The 15,799-nt window shown below is 42.9% G+C and overlaps 1 protein-coding gene across 2 annotated transcripts in view; it reads left to right on the forward strand.

Moving 5' to 3' along the window:
- Positions 1–4,269: 4,269 nt before the first annotated feature.
- gypc (glycophorin C (Gerbich blood group)) overlaps positions 4,270–15,799 on the forward strand; it is a 66,053-nt gene continuing 54,523 nt past the window's right edge. For both annotated transcript variants that reach the window (XM_077216328.1, XM_077216327.1), the window contains exons 1-2: positions 4,270–4,498; positions 8,197–8,352. In XM_077216328.1, the coding sequence (XP_077072443.1) occupies positions 8,268–8,352 (85 nt within the window). In that variant the 5' untranslated portion in view covers positions 4,270–4,498; positions 8,197–8,267. The remainder of the gene's footprint in view (positions 4,499–8,196; positions 8,353–15,799) is intronic.

The raw sequence follows: 15,799 nt of genomic DNA on the forward strand, positions 1-15,799 counted from the left end.
CTCCTCCACGGGCTGGGGTGCCATGTGAAATGGACGTGCTGCCGCGGGCTCCTGGACAGGACCCCGACGCCTCTGGCATGTCAATTGCCTCGAGTTGCTGGCCGTACGTCTTGCTTTGCGCCGCTTCCGGGTCGTGCTCAAGAACCAACACGTACTACCGTTCAGACAATACCCCCACTGTAGCGTACATCAACCATCAAGATGGTCTACCGTATGTCGCAACTTGCCCGCCACCTCCTCATATGGAGTCAGAAGCATCTGAGGTCGCTTCATGCCATTTATATCCCCGGAGCCCTGAACTGTGCAGCCGACGAGCTCTCACGGCTTCAGCCCCTCCCGGGAGATTGGCGACTCCATCCCCAGTCGGTTCAGCTGATTTGGGACCAGTTCGGGGACGCACAGATAGATCTGTTGTCCTCTCACGACTCGACCCATTGCGACCTGTATTACTCCCTGACCGAGGGCACGCTCGGCACGGATGCACTGGCGCACAGCTGGCCGCGGGGCCGCAAATACGCGTTTCCCCCAGTGAGCCGTCTTGCGCAGACCCTGCGCAAGGTCAGGGAGGACGAGGAGCAGGTAATTCTGGTCGCGGCGTACTGGCCCTGCCCGGACCTGGTTCTCCGAACTAGTACTCCTCGCGACAGCACCTCTTTGGCCGATTCCCCTGAGGGACCTCCTTTCTCAGGGACGGGGCACCCTATGGCACCCTCGTACCGATCTTTGGAACCTCCACGTGTGGCTCCTGGACGGGACGAGGCAGGTTTGAGTACCCTACCACCAGCGGTGGCGGCTACCATCACTTCCGCTAGAGCGTCGTCCACAAGACACGTCTATGCGTTGAAGTGGAACCTCTTCGTCAACTGGTGCTCTTCTCACCGAGAAGACCCCCGGAGATGTTCGATTAGTGTCGTGCTTTCCTTCCTTCAAGATAGGCTGAAGCGAAGGCTGTCTCCCTCCACCCCTAAGGTCTATGTTGCCGCTATTGCCGCACACCATGACCCGGTCGAAGGTAAGTCTGTTGGAAGGCACGACCTGATCGTCAGGTTCCTGAGAGGAGCGAGGAGACTGAATCCTCCTCGCCCTCCTCTCGTTCCCTCTTGGGACCTCTCAGTGGTTCTAACCGCCCTGCAGAGTGCTCCCTTTGAGCCTTTGCAATCAGTGGAGCTTAGTTCCTGTCTATGAAGACAGTGCTCCTGGTTGCATTGGCCTCCATCAAGAGGGTAGGGGACCTGCACGCATTCTCCGTTGACGAAGCGTGCCTGGAATTCGGGCCGGCTTACTCTCACGTGATCCTGAGACCCCGGCTCGGATATGTGCCCAAGGTTCCTACCACTCCCTTCCGGGACCAGGTGGTGAACCTGCAAGCGCTGCCCCCGGAGGAGGCAGACCCAGCCTTGGCACTGCTCTGTCCAGTACGCGCTCTCCGCGCCTATGTAGACAGAACGAAGTGTTTCAGGACCTCAGACCAGCTCTTTGTCTGTTATGGTGGGAAGCTGAAGGGGAAGGCTCTCTCCAAGCAAAGGTTGTCTCACTGGATAGTGGACACCATTGCCTTGGCATAACAGCAGCAAGGTCGACCATGCCCCCTTGGTGTGACTGCCCACTCTACCCGGAGTGTGGCGTCCTCTTGGGCTCTAGCGCATGGCGCCACGCTAGCAGACATCTGCAGAGCTGCTGGCTGGGCGACACCTAACACATTCGCCAGATTCTACAATCTCCGAGTGGAGCCAGTGTCCTCTCATGTACTCGCTTCAACCAGCTAGTACTGGACCCGCTCAGGTGTCTTCGCTTGCTCGCCATTCCACTCCACGGACTGGATACGTGCAATATTCTCCTCAGGTGAGCTTCCCCGAAAGCCCTGAGTTCCTCCAGCACTCCTGACGTCGGCGCCAGTGTCTATTGCCTGCGCGTCGGCTAGGTGCCTCCCGTGTGCATGGTCCCTCCTCTGAGCGACCCCCACATGTGTATTTCCACTGTAAGCCTCTCTGAGCATGTGTCTTTCCCTTGGCAAGCCACCTTGCCACCCCTGGGGAAGAAATATTCCACCTGCGGCTGGACACCCCAGTGTTCTCCATATGCATCCCTCTGGGTCAAATGTGTACTTTCTAAGTCCCCCCCTCTGGGTTGGCAATAATTGCATATTTCCTCTAAGCTATGGGATATGCTCCCCAGTGTACCTTGGTATTCCTGTGCTAAATAGGAGTCCTTCATCCGTGCCAGTCTCACGACAAGGATCTCAGATTTAGGCAGGGCACTGGAAGACAGCCGAGAAGGTGGCGTGATTAGACTGGTAACCCCATTCGTCGTCATCCGACGTAACTCGGAGTGACAACGAAAGGGAACGTCTCGGTTACGTATGTAACCCTTATTCCCTGAGTAGGGAACGGAGACGTTACGTCTGCCTGCCACTTTCCGCTGTACCGCGGGGATCGCCTGAGCTCAGTCTTGGCTCCTCAGCGAAGAAACATATCTGCTTGTTGCCGGCTTCCTCCTTTTATACCCACGAGGTGGGGCGGAGTTACGCCATGCAAATTCCGCAGACCCATGGCATTTCTTTGCCATTGGCTCGTATTGTAATACTCGAAGTCGATAGGTGTTCTAAGCAAAACCCCATTCGTCGTCATCCGACGTAACGTCTCCATTCCCTACTCAGGGAACGAGGGTTACATACGTAACCGAGACGTTTATCTGTGTATCAAGGCATGTGATTGGCTGTTCACTACTAATGACACACTTTCATATCACATGCTCCATGAACTCAGGATCAAAACCTGAGTTGACAGAGGAAGTTAATGATCATGTACCATTATTATAGAGATAATCAAAGATTTTAAATGACTCTGCAGGATAACACACCTGAATTAACACATGTGAGTCCTTCGTGTAGATCCAGTGACAGATGGCTGCTGCTACAGTGACTATCTGGTGAATTGTAGCTTATTTTTCAAGGTGTGAGATTGCAGTTGGCCGTTGTGAAGATGAGCAGGTGTGACTGGATGTTTTCATGAATTTATTTTATTCCTTCCTCCACTACTTTTGCTTTTCCTGCCTTTCTTTAGCTGATACAATAAATAACTGGACAGCCAAAACTACAGGTGGTCTATACATTCTAAGAAAAAGGGTACAAAAACTGTCACTGGGGTAGTATCCTTTCAAAAGGTAGCATGTAAATAAGTACACTTTGGGACTAATTACCCTTTTGGGGTAAATGCGGTACAAAGGTGTACATTTTGAAAGGGCATGCAGCCAGCATCAGTGTTGAACATTACAATATATTTGTGCACACTTACAAGAGGATTATGGATATTATTAGTACTGAGAAAATACCAATAACAATTGCACACTAAAATAATATACAATTTATTATCGAATTATCTTAATACATGGGCTTTTCTCAGCAAATATTGATATAGCTGAATCATTTAATTAATATATTGTTAGATTTTTGTCCATAAATAGTTCCATTTAATAATATTAATAACAAAATAACAAAAATGTCTACATAGGCTACCACACACACTCATACTATATAGAACATACTTTTTTAGCAGTCATGAAGTAATTACTTAATTAAAAATATGTACCTACTTAAGAATGTATACTTGTGATATGCGATTTGGAACGCAGCCTGCCCTCTTTTCTTTTACTTAACTTTCTGGCTTTTTTTTACCTTCACTATCGCCACTTAGTGATAATAAGGCATGCAAATCGTATTACATGGTTCACCAGATGCCGTAAGTCATCGTGTTTGTTTTTTCCTTACATTTTTAAAGAATTAAATTATGAAACTATACAGTCAATTTTTATTTTATTGAAGGGGTAAGGGTTAGGGGGACGTTTTTAGCTATAATTATATGTCTGTAATTGATTGTGTAATTTATTTTGTTTTACTAATAGCTGTTATTTCATACTTAAATCTTAGCTTTACAATCATTTCATAGATAAAACATAAAATAAATGTACTTGAAAAGATTGATTTAAGCAATGACATCCATGCTTGTTTCTTCGCAGGAGGCATAATGTAGTAGTAGGTGTAACTTGAGAGGGCGTGGCTTGTAGTACTGAGGGATGCAAAAATGCAAGATTTCACCATACTCTTAATCTGAACCCTTGTATAACCAATGCCTCTGTTTTCCCTCCTCACAGCCAAACCATCTCCCCCTTCCTTGAGCTCAGTCTGACAACAGCTGTGTGTTATTCCTGAGGAGGAGTCTGTTCGGTTGTGCCTTATTTTGTAGGAGGAGCCTGCCCAGCCATTGGTTGAACACAAGAAACCATTAGTAAAGCAGTATGTTAAGGGTGGAGAGGGCTGAAAGGGGAAGTTCACGTGCTATACATTGAAAAGACCTCTGCTATGATTCATAATATTATTCCCATCCTGTTAGAAAGTGAAAGAACAACTCAGCCTGAATCGAGGAAGTATATCTGTTCCTAAAGGGTTTTCAAGCTTGCAGGCTGTGGGAGATCTTGTTGCAGAACTGTTAAGGAAAAGTTGGTGAGTTGCTTTGCAGATTTAAATTTAAGATTGAATGTGTGTTAAGTTGTAAATTAAGTTGTGAAGTGTTAAATGAGCAAATACTTTTTTTTTTTTTTTTTTTTAGATGGTGGCAAGTATACTGTCCAAAAGTTGTTCTACTATATACATCAGCACAGCTTTTCCCCCATGGTCAGAACAAAGTGTTAAATTTATATATAAAACTCTGGCTTTCTTTCATATCTGGTCTTTCATGTCTGGTCCTTGAAAGAATTGTGGTAGTTTAAAGGTGTTGAGTGACAGATAAAACATGCCAGGTCAGCAAATTAACGCAAACAGTTGTGAGGACATCTGCCCAGCTAATTTAAGCTGCACACATAATTCCATTATACTCCAAACACACAGAGAATAATATCTCTAGATAGCCAAGGTTTTTTTTTTTTTTTTTTTTGCTGTTGTTTTCAATATTTGACCCTTTGACAATCAACTCTTTTAATTATATTTGTCTTATAGGGTAATTCATATCCAAATGAAAATTATGTCATTATTCATCAAAATGCATTCATCGATCTAAATCTTTATGACTTTCTTTTATGAAACACAATAGAAGATATCTTTGAAAACAACATTAAAAACCATTGACGATTTGCATGGGCAAAAAACATGTATCTATGTATCCTATTTTATGTTTCACAGAAGAAAAAAAAAGTTCTTGTTGAAACGACATGAGATGAATGAGTGAATGACGACATGATTGTCTTTTTATTTTTTTACTATTATTAATTTTGTATAAAATGGCCCAATCTTTATTATTACCCAAAATCAAAACTTATATGTTAGCTTCTTCAAAGTTGCCACCTTTTGCTTAGATTCTGCATACTGTGTGGTCATGCATGTCAAACAATTTCATGAGATGCCATTTGGGATGCTTTTAAATTGTCTTGACTTCATTCCTTGTTGGAAACTTTCTGGCTGCTTTTTTCCTCACTATGCAGTCCAAATAAACTATAGTTTTGTGAAAACATTGTGGACACTATATTTGTCTGGAAAATTAGGGTTTTAACATTTTTTATTTTAATCAATCTATCTATCTATCTATCTATCTATCTATCTATCTATCTATCTATCTATCTATCTATCTATCTATCTATCTATATCTATCTATATATATATCTACTGTTTTTACTTATTTTTTTCAATGTTAGTATCTACTGTAATATATATATATTACAGTAGATACTAACATTGAAAAAAATAAGTAAAAACAGTAGATTTAATTTGCTATGCTACTCATGCAGGTATAAATCGTAAAAGCCAGTCGTGCATGTACACAAAGCTTATAATTAAACACAGCTGACATTAACACTGCTATCTTTAAATAATGAAGAGCTAAAAATGAAAACAAGCTAAAAAAAATGCTTTATTCTTGCACTGAGTCTTGATGAGAGAAGGTAAAAAAAGTGATCTTAAATTAGAGAGCGAAAGTGAGAATTTGTTTCCCATTATCATCTATAACATTTATGAGAGCTCTTGATTCAGCCACAGGCATAAACATTGACACAACTTCATGGAGTCAAAGAAAGTTATAAATTAGTAGCATTGTCGGTCCATCTTTTAAAACATCTAAAAGTTCTAGCATTCTTATCCTGCAAATATTACAAACTAAAAACACAAGAATGTCAGTGTACAATACATTTGATATATACAAATAGAAGTAAATTGCTTGATTTCCGGAAGGAAGCACTGGGTGTGGACACTGTGTGGAGAGAGAAGGAAATACTGTGTGGGTTTCTTTTGTTCCACTGTGGGCGATAAGGTCCAGAGTCTTTAAAGGCCTCATCCTTTGTTTATTAACAGCCAGAAGGGTCAACAAATGATAAATAAGAGCCATAGAGATTAATCGAATGCCATAAAGCACTATAATGTTACAACATATCAGATCTACAGTTGACAGAACCTCTGTCTAAACATGTACTGTATGTTAGGGCTGACAGCTGGGTATCAGCAATTTGGGGTCTGTAAGATTTTTTTATGTTTTCGAAAGAAGTCTCCTATGCTCACCATGGCTGCATTAATGTATTGCTGTGATTACAAAGCTGAATTTTCAGCAGACATTATTTCAGTCTTCTGTCAAGTCAAGTCACTTTTCTTTATATAGCACTTTATACAATACAGGTTGTTTCAAAGCAGCTTCACAGTGATAAACAGGAAAATAACAGAATCAATGATGCACTGTCACATGCTCTTTCAGAAGTCACTCCGTTATTATGATTTGGTGTTCAAGAAACATTTGTTATTATTAATGTTAAAAACAGTGCTGCTGTAAAAAATATTTTTGTGGACACAATTTTTTCTGGATTCTTTGATGAATGAAAAGTTTGGTTACTCTTTATTTTAAGGTGTCATTGTTACAATATAATTATACATTTACTGAGTAGTATTAATTAACAATACATACTTACTATAGGGTTAGGGTAGGATTACAATTTGGTTGAGGGTTAGTTGCATGTAATTATTTATAATTTACTGTTACTACTTATGGTAAGTACATGTAACATAGGAAGGACACTGTAAAATAAAGTGTTACCAAAAGTTTAAAAGAACAGCATTTCTTTAAAACAAAAAAACTTGTGTAACATTATAAGCTTTTACTGTCAATTTAATGCTTCTTTGCTGAATAAAAAAAGTATGATTTTTTTCTATTAAATCTTACTGACTCCATACATTTCAGCGTTATAATTTGCAATGTTATTTGCATTTTGACTACAATGGCACCAGGATCAAGTTGCCAGGACCTAATTTATAGTGTAGAGCGAGCGCACTCACTTAAAACTCATAAGCGTTAGAGAAGTGGACTGCACATCTGACAGCTGTGTGTGGGGACTCAATCAGCAAAATGGAAGATTCATTCATCCACTTAAAATTAAGCACAGATTAAAAGATTAATATGGGGCAGTTGTGGCCTAATGGTTAGAGAGTCGGACTTGTAACCCAAAGGTCGTGGTATTGAGAATCAATGTCTACTCCTAAAATCTGCACTAACTTGGAGGATTAAGTGCAGAGGACAAATTATGAGTATGTTGTCATGCTTGTCCGTCACGTCATTATTGATTTATAATGATATACATATAAAATAATAGTAATTTTTACTTTGTATCTACTTTTTATTTTGAATTATTTTGAATATGCTCCACTGATGGTGAAATGTCAGGAAATTATCATTCAAGCTTTAACCTTCTGTTGCTTTTTTACAGAAATGTGAAGGAACTTCATAACATAGATTCCTAAAATCCAATCAAGCCTCAGATTGACATGTGCAATGCTGGCTGGAGATGTGCCATCTTGCTGCCATTGGGTCACATTATCTTTATATGGTCTAATAGCAAAAACCTGGGGGTCAGGTTTTGTTTACATTATTGCAACATTTGACCTGAAATCGCCTACATTGTGGGTATGAGACCACAATAGGAAAACTTAATAAACATGCAAAATAATGTCTTAATGAAAACTTAAACATGCAGTATAGTTTATGTTAATAATGGTTAAGATTAGAAAACCAAGTGCAAATATTATTCACTATTCACATAGGGATTTGGATGATGCAATCTGTTATGTGTGCTTTATCTCAGACCAGAAACCAGAAACTCTCCTTCTATTTCCTCACTGTTTCCCTGAGAGCACACTGGAGTGAAGCAATTGCCCTCTCTCTCTTTCTACAGACATCTCATCATCCCTGAGAACACTCTCTCACAGCTGTCCCCCTCAATCTCACTGCCAAATATTCCTTCACATGTCTGTAATGGCCAACTCCACAGCACAAGCACTTAACGCAACCTCTGCTGAAAGCAACTTTGACACATCACCCATACCTGTTCGTAAGTATTCTGTAGTTTTGTGCACTATACTGAATGAGTGTCAGCACGATCTGTGACAACAGAGTGCAGCATTATCAAGTGGGTGTGTTTGGATGTGGACTGGTGGCATTTAGAACAGCAAACTGCTCTGAATTTCACACACCATGTGGAACTGAAATTAGGTCTTGTGGTTTGTGTTTGTTGGCAATGAAATGTGTGGTGTACAAATGCGTGTGTAGTCATATTTTTGTATGTAAGGTACGATATATGATCGTAGTGTACATTACTATATGTGTGTCTGCGTGTGTGAGTTTTCAAAAGTTTTGGATTGGTACGATTTTTTACATATTTTTTAAAGAGGTCTCTTATGCTCACAGAGGCTGCATTTATTTGATCAAAATGCAGTAAATGCAGTATTATTGTGAAATATTATTACAATTTTAAAAAACTGTTTTCTATTTTTAGATATTTTAAGATGTTATTTATTTCTGTGATGGTAAAGCTGAATTTTCGGCATCATTATTCCAGTGTTCAGTCATATGATCCTCCAGAAATCATCTTATATAATTATTTTCTGCTCAAGAAACATTTATAATTATAATTGTTGAAAACTTAATACTTTTGTGGTAAAAGTGATACATTTATTCAATATTCTTTTATGAATAGAACGTTCCAAAGAACATTTTTTGCAATAGAAATATTTTAAAACATTGTCTTTACTGCCAATTTAGGTCAATTTGATATGTCCTTGCTGAACAAAAATATCTATTAGTTCCTTTCAAAAACAAATCTTACTGACCCCAAACTTTTGAATGGTATATTAATAAAGACTACATATTTGATGTATTTCTGCCCATCTTGTACAATATCTGAATATAAATAGTATGTGCTGTATCACAAGAGAGTAATGTGGAACAACTGAAACATCAAACCAATTTGTTGACTCATGGTTGCTCCCATAACTGTTTCTAACAACTGGCATACCAGATAACTGTTTGACAGTGGGTGATGGTGGTGCCATAGCTATAAATGTGAGATATGGAATATGTAAACAACCAGCTGTGAAAACATAGCCGACAGCATAACAAGCACATGAGGGTCAAAATACAGCAAGGCTCTTGATAATCAACATAAATCAGTATTAGTACACTTTGGGGATAATTCACCATGAATGAATTGTGCCAGCTGATAGTGTCCCTTATTTACACATGCTGTTTACATTGTTTTAGCACCTGAGGGAATTATCCAAATCAGGAAATGGTGAATAGTGGGGGTTGCAGCAGACTAATATTATGACCTGGCAAGTTTTTTGAATGAGGTGCAATCTATAATGAGGCTAATTACATAGAAATGCATGTTATTGAGTAATACTTGATGCTGCAATGAAATGAGGTAAAACATGCAAAGAGGAATTGAAAAAGACATCATATATCATAATCCATATAAATACTGTTCAAAACAGGGTTGGACAAAATTTAAATAGCCTCCCTTTTAATGAATGGGATGGAATTTGAATTACATTGTCCACACCCATAGGAGTTTTAAAGGCAACAAGGTTTGGGGCTGACATTTCCTGACATTCATTGCACCATTGATCTTTATACATTTTTAAGATGGCATTTCTAACATTGATTATTCATTTATTCTAGTGTTTCCGGAAGTGCTCGGTATGTTGTGATATTTTAATTGATATTTCATATTGAAACTATTACAAACTGAAGCTCATGGATGTCTTAGCACTTGAAATATACTTTCACTCCGCATCTTTCTTTCATTTGAGTAGATAATTTGATTTTTGTGTCCAGCCTGTTAAAATAATGAAAACTGACACTCAAAAGAACTAAAAAAAAAAAAAAATACTGACTTTTTATTGTACTCCAAAAGTAACTGAATAACAAACAAACAAGTGACTATTTGGAAGGGGTCAAGAAATATGTTTGTGTTCAAAGTAATGACAATGCTGTTTGTCATCATCCCCATCTTATTACTCTAAATGCTTGTATGTTTTTCTTTTCTTTTTTTTCTTTTTTCTTTTTTTGTCATTCTAACAGCATTGTGATTTAGTCTTGCCACAGATCAGAAAATGATTATATTTTAGATCAGAGGATTAGGAATTTGGATCAATTTTCAAAGAGCCCAGCAGGCCATCACTTGTGTTGACAATGGGTGCATAAGCTGGCGCTCTGTGTCCCTGAAGACGGAGAAGTGCTAATTGATGATATTCTTGATATTTTAAGTTTTTATGTTTTTTTCTTTGCTTGTTTGTTTTTTTGAAAGAGAGATAACTAAATCAAACAGGGACGAAGATACTGTAGATTGAAACATTTGAGGGAAGAAGCTAAACTGAGAGAAGAGAGAGAATAAATAAGGGAAATAGGACAAGACTTTGCTTTGTTTTTGGAGGAGGATGAAACGAAGTTGGAACCAGAGTTGTAGATGTTTTCAAGCTACAGGACAAACGGTGAGTGAGTGTGTGTGTGTGTGTGTGTGTATGTGTGTGTGTGTGTTCCTCAGAGGAACAAAACAGCAAGCCAAAATGTTGATTTATCTTCTGTTCTGAAAACCCTCACATCCAAATCCCGCAGAATTTGATGGGAAAAAAGCAAAGAAAACGTTTTTTGGTCTTTATTTCACCTCAGTTCAACAGCTGCATGTGGATTCACCTTGCATTGACACCTTATCTTGACATTGTTTTTTATTGGGAATTGTTAAGTGAAGGACAGTCTGCACATCTGTGTTTGTGGCGTTACTAAACCAGTGATGGACTGTTTTTTCAATTGGTGCAAGGATGGTTATGGTTTACAATTTAAAAAATAATAATAATAATAATGTCAAAAATATTATATTATTTTAATAAGAAGAATTTTAGCTGTTGATGTTATGATTTTGGAACATAAGTAAATTGTTATGGCTGATGACATCTTTGTTTGCAATGTTTTAAAAATGACAGAATTTTTTATTTTTCTTATTTTTTTATGTTTTCAAATTATTTGTACATTTAGTTCCCTTACGAAGGGAACTCAACGATGCGTCCATCGACGCCATGGGAACGCCCCCAGCGTGACTGCGTCTGAAGCATCTATGTCAACTAGTCCAATGGAAAGAATGAGCGTCACGGGCGGGTGACGTCATGACCAGGATATGATAAAAGCACATCCGGTGCAAACCGGCATTAGCTTCTGTTGCCTCAGCAAGCGATCTGTGTTATACTGTCTCTGTCTATTTATTGTTGTCTGTTGCAATTTATTCGGAAACGTTATGGCGAAACAAGTGTACAAGCAGTGTGTTCCTCCCTGCCCGCGTTATTTAACGGGTGGGGACACACATGAGCTTTGTGTCATTTGTTTGGGAGTGGAGCATGCGGTCTCAGCCTTCGAGGGGGCTGAGTGTCAACACTGTGAAATGCTACCGCTCCGCATGCTCCGCTCTCGCCTGTCACTCTTTGATGAAAAGAGTGGGCAGGCTCGCGATCCTCAGGGATCAGGACCCGCGTCTGCCGAGGCGGCGCGGAGAATGCATTCCTGGGGATCGCAAAAGGATCTTTCGGAGGGGTTGTAGACGGGTCCGCGGGCCTTTTCTCCTTCCTTACCCGCAAGATCCAGCGCTCTCCCCCCGGTGTCGGAAGCACGCACTGCGGTTTCTTCCGCCCGGGGAGAGAGCCCTCCATTACTTCAATGCTCTTCCTCTGAGGAGGTCGATGTTATGAGTATGGAGAGTGAAAGCACACACATGGGGGAAAGAGATTCACAATTTATTTCCCCAGCATATGATGAGCTGGTGGATGTTATGTCACGGGCTGTAGAGAAATTAAATATTGAATGGCCATCTGAGAATAAAGGCGCTCGTCCTAAAAGTAAATTAGATGAGCGCTTTTTATCTTCCACGACATTATCTCCACCACGAGGGCTTCCCTTTTTTCCCGATCTTCATAATGAAATATCGAAATCGTGGAATAAACCTTACTCTTCACGACTTTTTAGCCCTCAAGTTAACACTTATTCGAGAATAAGAGGGCTAAAAGAGTATGGTTATGAGGCGATGCCCCAGGCGGAACAGAATTTAGCCAGCTATCTTTCGCCTGGTCCCGCATCGTCCCTGAAAGCCTCGGCTTTGCCCACTAGACCGCTTAAAGCCACCTCGGTTTTAGTGGGCAAAGCTTATACGGCAGCAGGTCAAGCTGGAGCATGTCTGCACACAATGGCAGTGCTTCAGGCTTATCAAGCTGACCTGCTGGGGGATCTGGATAGTAGTGAGGGAATTTCTCATGACGATATTCGAGAACTTCGTCGGGCTACCGATCTTTCTCTCAGGGCTACTAAGGAGACCGCCAGAGCAATTGGGCGGTCTATGGCAGCCTTGGTAGCTACTGAGAGACATTTATGGTTAAATCTGTCAGAGATTAAAGAAAAAGATCGAGCTTTTTTATTAGATGCTCCGCTTGAACCTTCTGGTCTCTTCGGCGACGCAGTCCACGCGGTCGTCGAGAGATTTCAGGAGTCTAAAAAACAAGCTGACGCTTTTAAAAAGTTTATCCCTCGCCGTGTCCAGCCCCCTGGGGCTGCTGGGCGTGAGCAGCCCCAGCCGTCGAGCTCATCATATCGTGTGCATCAGAAAGAGAGTGTTGCATCTCGTGCACCTCCACGTAGAGACTGGAGACAGACGCAACCCTCTCAACCGAAGTCTTCTAAGTCGAAGCCGGATCTGAGGACCGTTCTTCAGGCGAAGAAGACTTCGGTTAAAAAAAAAAGGTCCTGATGTTCACGCATCAGGCCTGTGAGGACAGCCCCGACCGAAGTGGAGCGGTGTACACCTCATTTTACGGTGCCCGTTCCATTTCGGGGTCCTCACGAGACCGTTCTGCCAACCCTGCCACCCTCGGTGCTTCAGGGCGCAGCGGTCTCCAGCGAGTCGCTGATGCTATGCTGCGGCACAGCATCGGTTTCGCGCCCTCTGAGGGGGGCCTTAGAGCGGCCAGTTCAGGTAGTTCCTGCCATTATGTTTCAGGCTCCGGAATTGGCTGTCTCGATAACACCAGAGACCAGCCTCGAGAGGCTGGTTCCCTTAGTAAATTTTCTGGCAGCGTGGAAGCTTCTGCCGAATATTTCTCATTGGGTCCTGCAGATTGTAGAGAAAGGATACAGAATCCAGTTTGGTTCTCGTCCTCCTCGTTACAACGGGGTGCTGCCCACAGTGGTGCATCCCGAGCAGGCTCTGGTAATGGAGCAAGAGGTAAAGGCCCTGTTAGCAAAGGAAGCTATAGAACAGGTGTACTCACCCGACAGAGAGTCGGGTTTTTACAGCCGTTATTTCATTGTTCCAAAAAAGGATGGGGGGTTGCGTCCCATTTTAGATCTTCGTCTGTTGAATCGTTCAGTACAGAAACTCAAGTTCAAGATGCTGACAATCAAACAGATCGCGACTCAAATCAGATCCGAGGACTGGTTTGTCACGATAGATCTGAAGGACGCCTACTTCCATATCTCCATCCTCCCTCAGCACAGGAAGTTCCTAAGGTTTTCTTTCGGGGGCAAAGAATACCAATATCGGGTTCTTCCTTTCGGTCTAGCTTTATCACCCCGCACGTTCACGAAATGCGTGGATGCAGCTCTAGCCCCTCTCAGGCTTCAGGGCATACGTATTCTGAACTACATCGACGACTGGCTGGTTCTGGCGGAATCAGAGCAGTCGGCGGTTCGGCACCGAGGTGTCGTTCTCGCTCATATGCAGATGTTGGGGTTGAGGCTCAACGCCAAGAAGAGTGTTCTTTCTCCAGTACAGAGAACCACTTTCCTTGGTGTGGTATGGGATTCAGTGACGATGCGGGCCACTCTATCGCCCGTTCGTGTAGCTGCTATCCTGACAGCCACCAAAGAGCTAAAGCTAGGCCAGTCACGCACTGTGAAACAGTTCGAGAGACTGTTGGGTCTCTTGGCGGCAGCGTCCAACGTGATTCCTTTTGGCCTGCTGTACATGAGACCTTTACAGTGGTGGCTAAGGACCAGAGGGTTCTCCCCGAGGGGAAACCCACTTCGTATGATCAAGGTCACGCGGCGGTGCCTTCGTGCCTTAATTATATGGAGGAAACATTGGTTCTTAACCCAGGGTCCGGTATTGGGAGCTCTTTGCCATCGTGTTACGATCTCGACAGATGCTTCCCTCACCGGCTGGGGAGCGGTAATGGAAGGCCGCTCGGTTCAGGGTCTGTGGAAAAGTCATCATCTTTCGTGGCACATCAATTGCCTGGAGATGATGGCTGTCTTCAATGCGTTGAGACAGTTTCTCCCAGACCTGAGGGGCCATCATGTGCTTGTACGAACAGACAACACATCAGTGGTCTCTTATCTGAACCGTCAGGGGGGTCTGCGGTCGCGTCCGCTCTGCAAACTGGCGCACCAGATCCTCCTGTGGTCTCTGGGGAAGGTACTCTCCCTGAGGGCAGTGTATATTCCTGGGGACCAGAATGTGGGGGCAGACATCCTGTCGAGGCAGGAGCTGAGGCCAGGGGATTGGAGACTCCACCCCGAGGCGGTAGAGAAAATTTGGGAGTTTTACGGCCAAGCAGAGGTGGATCTGTTTGCGTCTCAGCACACGACGCACTGTCCACTTTGGTTCTCCCTTACTCACCCAGCCCCCCTGGGGCTGGATGCTATGGTGCAGACGTGGCCGAGGCTACGTCTGTACGCATTTCCCCCTGTTGCTCTGCTCCCAGGAGTTCTGGAACGAGTCCGCCAGTACGGAATAAGCCTACTGCTTGTAGCACCACGCTGGCCGAGTCGGATCTGGTTTGCGGACCTGATCCATCTCTTAGACGGTCCTCCCTTGGAGATCCCGATCAGGAGAGACCTTCTGTCTCAGGCCGGGGGCACAATATTTCACCCTCGGCCAGAGATTTGGAACCTGTGGGTTTGGCCTCTGAGGGGGCCCAACTCATAGAGAGTGGTCTCTCAGCTGAGGCTGCTGAGACCATCCTAAGCTCCAGAGCTCCAGCTACTAGGAAACTATATGCGCTGAAATGGAAAGTTTTTTCTGTATGGTGTCACCGACATCAGTGGGATCCGGTTAACTGTTCTGTGAACACAGTACTCGAGTTCTTGCAGGAGCGCTTTACGTCAGGTTTATGTCCTTCCACACTTAAGGTTTACGTGGCGGCCATTGCGGCTTACCACGCCCTGGTTGGGGGTACATCGTTGGGTCGAGACCCCCTGATTACACGTTTCCTTCGTGGCACACTGAGGCTGAGGCCTGCAACTCGCACTAGGGTGCCAGCTTGGGATTTGGCATTAGTACTAGAAGGCCTGTCTAGGGCTCCATTCGAGCCCTTAGATTCGGTTTCAGAGAAATTTCTTACCCTTAAGACTATCTTTCTGCTAGCTATTTCGTCCCTTAAGAGAGTTGGAGACCTTCAGGCCCTTTCGGTTTCCCCCACTTGCCTTGAGTTTGCACCGGGGATGGTCAAGGCATTCTTATA

The sequence above is a fragment of the Siphateles boraxobius genome, unplaced genomic scaffold, assembly GCF_051911475.1.
Source record: "Siphateles boraxobius isolate OS27281-9 unplaced genomic scaffold, OSU_SipBor_1 7, whole genome shotgun sequence".
NCBI lineage: Eukaryota > Metazoa > Chordata > Actinopteri > Cypriniformes > Leuciscidae > Siphateles > Siphateles boraxobius.